At 46.9% G+C, this 7,491-nt stretch overlaps 1 protein-coding gene across 7 annotated transcripts in view; it reads left to right on the top strand.

The window, feature by feature from the left end:
- The first annotated feature begins 4,005 nt into the window (after positions 1 to 4,005).
- CEP78 (centrosomal protein 78) overlaps positions 4,006 to 7,491 on the top strand; it is a 30,550-nt gene continuing 27,064 nt past the window's right edge. For all 7 annotated transcript variants that reach the window (XM_023213335.1, XM_023213333.1, XM_023213331.1 and 4 more), the window contains exon 1: positions 4,006 to 4,545. In XM_023213335.1, the coding sequence (XP_023069103.1) occupies positions 4,293 to 4,545 (253 nt within the window). In that variant the 5' untranslated portion in view covers positions 4,006 to 4,292. The remainder of the gene's footprint in view (positions 4,546 to 7,491) is intronic.

Here is a 7,491-nt window from a genome sequence, read left to right as displayed (position 1 = left end):
GTACACCAACATGGCACAAGTATACATATGTAACAAATCTGCACGTTATGCACATGTACCCTAGAACTTAAAGTATAATAAAAAAAAAAAAAAAAAAAAAAAAAAAAGAGGTGTCCTGTTCAGGTGACAGAGCAGGGATGTAGAATGAAGTGTCATGGTATGTGTTAATCTGTTCTCAAGCTGCTAATAAAGACATAACTGAGACTGGATAATTTATAAAGGAAATAGATTTAATGGATTTACAGCTCCACATGGCTGGGGAGGCCTCACAATCATGGCAGAAGGCAAAGGAGAAGCAAAGGTACATCTCACATGGCGCCAGGCAAGAGAGCTTGTGCAGGGGAATTCCAGTTTATAAAACCATCAGGTCTTGTGAGACTTATTCACTATCACAAGGACAATATGGGGGAAACCACCCCCATAATTCAATTATTTCCACCTGGCTTTGCCCTTGACATGTGGGGATTATTACAATTCAAGGTGAAATTTGTGTGGGGACACAGCCAAACCATATCAAGTGGCAACATGAAAAGAATGAAGGAGAAGGAATTGGAACAGCCATTGTGAGTAGCCATAAGGAAGGTAATGGGAAAAAGAAATGGGGACCACATGTCTGTTAAAATAAGACAGCTTATGTTTCTGGCCAGGTTGACATCGCTCTGTGCCTGGATCCATCAAACCTCACTGCTCTGGAGGCAAGTACAAAGAGGATGAATGTTAGAGATGAGCAGATGAACTTGCAGTTTTATGGAAAGGTAAGTGAGCTGGGAAGTCTGGGTACAACGTTGTCTGGATTGACTGGGAGTAGAACACAGCAAATACGAGCTTAAATGATACTATTTAGCTCTATTCTACTCAAACACTCACCAGATCCCCTGAAGGAGGAGAGCTCATCTCTTATACCAGTAGAATGTCCCTCCCAAGTCATGCACCTGCAAGGAAACCAAGGCATTTTGTCTTGGGCCAGGTGTGAGCCTGGTTCGTCAGAGGATCCCAGAGGTGCTGCAGAAAGGCAGTTTTCATTTGGTGTTCAAGGAAGCGTGTGGGTGAACCCACCAGATGCTGAAAGGAGAACTGAAGCCACTTTTTTTTTGAAGCAACTATGAAGTCGCAATTTAACTGAAGCAGAGAACTCCGAGATTATCAGGCAAGTCCTTGAAGGAAAGAAATCTTGCCATCCTAAAAATAAGTAAGCACAGGAAACAAAAAATGTAAATGAATATGTTAAATGATTATTACTGTGAGGAAGTCTTCTCTGAGCTGCATTCATAGGCAGTGGCCACAGGGTGCTGACAACAGCTTGTGGGGATAATAGGGAAGAATGTTCCTACAGTTAGTCATTATTCAGCACTTCCCCTGTGCTAACACTGTGCTAGGCATAGGGAATGTAAGCATGAATGAGACATGCTTCTTGCCTTTAAAGGGCTTACAGACTATGGAAGGAGAACCATATAAAAAGATGCTTATCATTGGGTGTTCTAAGTGTTATGCTACAGGGTGTCAGGGAGCACAGCAGTGAGGTACTGAACAAGCATGGGAGGAGAGATGAGGGTTAGAGAGACACAGGTTTTTAGGGAAGCCCCAAACCAAGGCTGGGAAAAGAATGGAAGCTAGCCCACTAAATAAAGGAGCAGCCTATGAAAAGGCCCAGACAGCAACAATAGGACATCAGAAACTTCAGGCAGTTCTGTGTATCTAGAGAAGACATGCCAGGAAGAATGTAGCAAGGAGAGAGACAACAGAGGTAGTCAAATTATGAAGGAGCCTGTATGTCAAACTATGTGATATAGATCTGATCCTGAGGGCAATGAGAAATCTTGGCTTTCCAGGGGGCAATTTGATGGAGGAAGAGAACTATCTGTGTTAGAAGTCATCTGTCTAGAGTGGGGAAGTTACGGCTGAGCAGAAGACAAGAACACCCAGAGAAACTGTAAAATGTCAGAAGGGTGAAAGCTGAGGGTAGAAACCTGACGAACGGGGACGGGCGCAGTGGCTCAAGCCTGTAATCCCAGCACTCTGGGAGGCTGAAACGGGTGGATCACGAGGTCAGGAGATCGAGACCATCCTGGCTAACACGGTGAAACCCCGTCTCTACTAAAAAATACAAAAAACTAGCCGGGCGAGGTGGCGGTCGCCTGTAGTCCCAGCTACTTGGGAGACTGAGGCAGAAGAATGGTGTGAACCCGGGAGGTGGAGGTTGCAGTGAGCTGAGCTGAGATCCGGCCACTGCACTCCAGCCTGGGCCACAGAGCGACACTCTGTCTCAAAAAAAAAAAAAAAAAAAAAGGAAACCTGACGAACAGCAACATTTAGCACGGGTAAGCAAGATAAGCCCAAGAATGCGACTGAGAAGAAGAAATTCGAGAGGTAAAGAAAAAAAAAATCAGGTGGCTTCATGGGAAACAGAGAAGAGGGAGCTTTAAGAAGGTAGGGACACTACATTAATTGATGCTGGAGACTAGCAAGAAACTGAATAGAGCAACAAAGAAATCGTAAAGTTGGACACAATTTAAATTTCCATCAACAGAAAAACAGACACATTACAGTATGTTTCTACATGTAACTCCTATACACAACAGGGAAAATAAATTAATATCTCTATATGTCAACAGGGATGGACCTGGTAAAGGTAACGATAAATAAAGTAGGAAAAGAAAATATAGAATGTTATATACTGCTTACTTACATATGTAGCAGAAATATAAAGACATACATTGCAATGATGAATACCAAGTTCAGAAGAGCAGTTATCTCAGGGTCAGTTAGAGAGTAGTAGTGATTGGGAGGGTGGTTACACAAGGCTCCTCAACAAGAATGGTAATGTTTCATTTCTTAAGCTGGTTTATGAATACACAAGTGCTTACTATGATTTGAGCACATAGCACATAGAAATCATTGGTGACCACATCTCCGGAATTTTAGAGGCGCGTGCATGTGTGTGTGTTGGTAGTAAGTTGGAGTATCCGAAATGCAGTGGGTGGAAGAGGAATGCAATAAACACCATGTCTAAGGCTGTACCAGAGGAATATCATTGCTCTAGCAATCGGATAAAATTATCTGGATTCTGCCACTTTGCTTCCACTTAACTTTCCCGTCTTCAGTTTCCCCTTTTGTAAAGTAGAATATAATAGTATATTCCTTGAGGAGATGTTAGGAGAATGACATGATTTCATACTTAAACAGTGCTTAAAATAATCCCGAGAACATTATTTCAAATAAGTACTAGTTATCAGGGAGTTAGCCAACATCATCGTCAGTACAAAACAAACTGATTCACAGCAAATACAATAAAGTCCTGAATTCATGAAACACTCTTCAATTTGCCAGGAGCCATGTGAGATATGCAGAAACTACAGAAATTAAGGCTTATTTGTAGACATTAACATAGACGTAAAAGATTTAATGACCGCAGTTCACGTTCAATCAGTCGTTCCTACATCCCTTGAGAGCAATCTCTGCTGGCTGGACGCTGCAAACACAGCCACATTCCTCAGATGTTTAGACTATTTTTTAAAAGTGCGTTGTTACATCCACATTTCACTTTTTCTTCTCTTTTTGAGACGGAGTTTCGCTCTTGTCGCCTGGGCTGGAGTGCAATGGCGCGATCTCGGCTCACTGCAGCCTCCGCCTCCCGGGTTCCAGCGATTTTCCTTCCTCAGCCTCCCGAGTAGCTGGCATTACAGGCGTCTGCCACCATGCCTGGCTTATGTTTGTATTTTTAATTGAGACGGGGTTTCGCCATGTTGGCCAGGCTGGTCTCGAACTCCTGATCTCAGGTGATCCGCCCGCCTCGGCGTCCCTAAGTACTGGGATTACAGAGGTGGGCCACGGCACCCGACCATACATTTCACTTTTATTCGGATCGATCAGTAAACACTTTCGTAAACCCTCACACTCTCCTGACCACCATCTAGTGTCGCTGCCAGCTCGCCCGTTCTCAGGAGGCGGGGCCTGCGGGCTGACGCACAGCGAGCACGTTGACGTCTTCGCGCACCGTCCCGCGGCACCGCCCACCGGCTTGAATCCCGGCGCCTCAGAGGACTAAGAGGCGGGCGCCAACTGCCTGGGCCGCGGGGCGGGAGGTAGCGCGGGAGCGGGGCGTTGAGGGACCGGCCTAGCGTGGGGCCCCGGCCTTGCGTCTTCCGACCAAATAAGCCGCTCCTGAGCCCGGTGCGCGGCTGCCGCCACCGCCTGGCCGTGGGTGCCGGAGCGGCCGGGCGGCGACCCAGGGTTCCTGGGTGGGCGCGGGCGGCGTCTTCGCGGCGGGCATCCCCCGAGGCCGCCCTCGGGCCATGATCGACTCGGTGAAGCTGCGCCGCGACAGTGCGGCGGACTTCTTCTCGCACTACGAGTACCTGTGCGCGCTGCAGGACTCGGTGCCGCTGCCCGCCGTGCGCGCCTGTCTCCGGGAGGGCGTGCTGGACTTCAACGCCGACCGCCTCCGCGGGGTGGACTGGGCGCCTCTGCTGAGCACTCTCAAGATCAATAAAGACCTACCCTTGATCTCCATCAAGAGCTTCTTCCAGCCTTGGCTGGGGGACACAGGTTTGTAGTTCCCGCCTCCAGGGCCCCTCTGTCGGTGCGCTGAAGTGGGTTTTTAGGTGGGTGGTGTCCATTGCCCGGGTATGTGTGCAATGGGGTGTGCGGCCTGGAAACTCACCAACTAGGTGAGTGGCTTAAGGTCTCTAGGGCTTCAGTGTGCTCATCCGTAACATGGGCTTAATAACGAGACCCAGGTTATGTGCGCCTTTGCAAGGATTCCCTGCGCTGCTGATGCCTGCAGAGCTCTTAGCACAGTTTGGGACGTCATTAAACATTTGACAGATGTTACCTATTTTATTGAATGACTTTAATTTGCCTGATAGAGAACTAAGCAGGTAGGACATTAATATATGTCAGCCTTTGTCTTCATTCGCCTTTTTTTTTTTTTTTTTTGAGACACAGTTTCACTCTGTCGCCCAGGCTGGATCCAGTGCAGTGGCGGGATCTCGACTCACTACCACCTCCGCCTCTTGGGTTCAAGTGATTCTCCTGCCTCAGCCTCCCGAGTAGCTGGGATTACAGGCCCGCACCATCACGCCCGCCTAATTTTTGTATTTTCAGTAGAGACGGGGTTTCCGCATGTTAGCCAGGCTGGTCTCGAACTCCTGACCTCAGGCGATCCGCCCGCCTCGGCCTCCCAAAGTGCTGGGATTACAGGCGTGAGCCCCCGCTCTCGGCCTGTCTTCATTTTTTAAGGTGTATATAAGAAGTTTGTAAAGTGCTTTACAAATAGAAGCCATTTGTAAATGTATGGTGATGTAATTAGGGATCCAGACTCTCTGATTATTCGGAAAATATGTTAGGTCAACCAGGATATACGACAAAATGCTGTTATTCCTTTGAGCACTTAGCATTTTGTGCGTAATGGAGGCGGCTTCCTATAGAGGCTAGCTAGGTAACAGGAGGGAACAGTTTGTGCGAAAGTTGTGGAATTAGGAGAGAGTATGGCAAACTGAGGTACAGGACTAGAATTTAGGGTTTGAAAAAGAGCAGAGAGAGTTGAGGCTGGAAAGCTTGTGGCGGCGAAACAGTGAGGGTCCTTGTTTGTCCTGTCATGGGTTATCCTGAAGGTTTTGAGAAACCGCTGTACGATGATGAGATGGAATTTCTAGAGGAGCTCACTCTAACCTCCATGTGGAAGGCAAATTACAATTGGAAGGATGGTGAATTGTTGTAATCTAATGGCCCAAATTAAGGTATAGAGAAGAAGGGCTGGGGCTGGGCACTGTGACTCAGGCCTGTAATCCCAGCACTTTGGGAGGCCAAGGCGGGTGGATCACCTGAGGTCAGGAGTTCGAGACCAGCCTGACCAACATGATGAAACCCCATCTGTACTTTAAAAAAAAAAAAAAATTAGCCGGGCGTGGTGGCTGGCGCCTGTAATCCCAGCTACTTGGGAGGCTGAGGCAGGAGAATCGCTTGAACCCAGAAGGTGGAGGTTGCAGTGAGCTGAGATTGCACCATTGCCCTCCAGCCTGGGCAACAAGAGCAAAACTCTGTATCTGAAAAAGAAAAAAAAAGAGAAGGGTTGGATTTCAGACATCTAAGAGAATGGATGGGGCCTGGTGACCAGTTAGAAGAGGAGGGCAGTAAGTGTGGGTGACCGTTTACAGCAGCATCTTTCCATGACACACAGCTGAGTTGAATGAGATTGGGGATGGGAAGAGGATCTCAATTTGTCTTTAATGTTTTAAGAGGGGTCTGTGGGGCATCCAAATGTGTCTGCTAGGCAGATCTGGACCCAAGATTTAGACTTTGTGGGAGGACAGGTATTTGAAGGCATGGGAGGGACCTAGATTATCCACAAAGAAGATCCAGCTAATTGTAGGTCTGAAAGGTGTTTTTAAGTGGATATGGACGTGAATATGTTTATAAGCTGAGAGAAAGAGGGAGGGTGTGTGATCTGGGAGAGGAAATGATTGTTGATTTATTTAAAAACAACCTGACCACTTGTGTGCTCGGCCCTTTTCTAGGCTCTGGAGTTAGCACCATCTCTTCTGCAAGGACAGTTCAACACATCTGCTTCTGAAAATAAGTCAGATTATTCTGTACATCTCATTCAGCTGCAGGAACTGTTCTGTACCTCTGAATGGACTTTACTTAACCAAAATAATAACAGGAACCAAGTCAGGTGCAGTGGCTCACACTGTTAATCCTAACACTTTGGGAGGCCAGGAGTTTGTGACTGGCCTGGGCAACATAGTGAGACCCCTGTCTCTACAAAAAGTAAAAGATATTAGCTCGGCTTGGTGGATCTCTTGAGCCTGGGAGGTTGAGGCTGCAGTGAGCTATGATTTCGCCACTGTACTCCAGTGTGGGTAACAGAGTGAGACCCTGTCCATGACCCTCCCCCCACAAAAAACAAACAAAAAAAACAGGAGCCAAAAGAAATTAAAGATGGGAGGGACCTCAGAGTCAAGGCTAGCCTACTAGATCTTGCCTAATACTTTGCACTGAATGTAAGAAAAAGGTATTACAGATCATTCTTGTCAAGATAGTCTTCACTGAACCTTCTTTATCTCTTGCATCCAGTGGGTCTAGGTTGTAGATTTTAACCTCCTACATATTGCTTGTCCATCCTTAATTACATTTTGCCTGGACTATTGCAGAAGCTCCTAGCTAGTTTTGCTGACCCTGAGCTTGGTTTTTCTCAGTTCATCTGCCTACTTTGGTTAAAGTGATCTTTCTAAAAGGAAAAGACATGCTTAAAGTGGCATGCCCACACAGGACTAATGTGTATTGGTTGCTTGTGTTCTGCACAGAGGCATTGAAATCCCAACTGTGTTCTGTTAAGCCTCCTGGGGTTGGTCTTGAGGAAAGGGAGCTTTTTCCCGTTTCCTTTATCTCTTTGGTCCTTCAAAAGTGAGGTACATTTTTCTGACCTGCTAGGGGTATCCTTAATGTGTCAGTGGTAGCCCTGGTCCTCATCACCTGTGAGGTAAAAGTCAA

Source organism: Piliocolobus tephrosceles, chromosome 14 (genome assembly GCF_002776525.5).
Source record: "Piliocolobus tephrosceles isolate RC106 chromosome 14, ASM277652v3, whole genome shotgun sequence".
In the NCBI taxonomy this organism is placed as follows: domain Eukaryota; kingdom Metazoa; phylum Chordata; class Mammalia; order Primates; family Cercopithecidae; genus Piliocolobus; species Piliocolobus tephrosceles.
The sequence above is the reverse complement of the archived record's forward strand: the minus strand, read 5'-3'. Positions and strand labels throughout refer to the sequence as shown.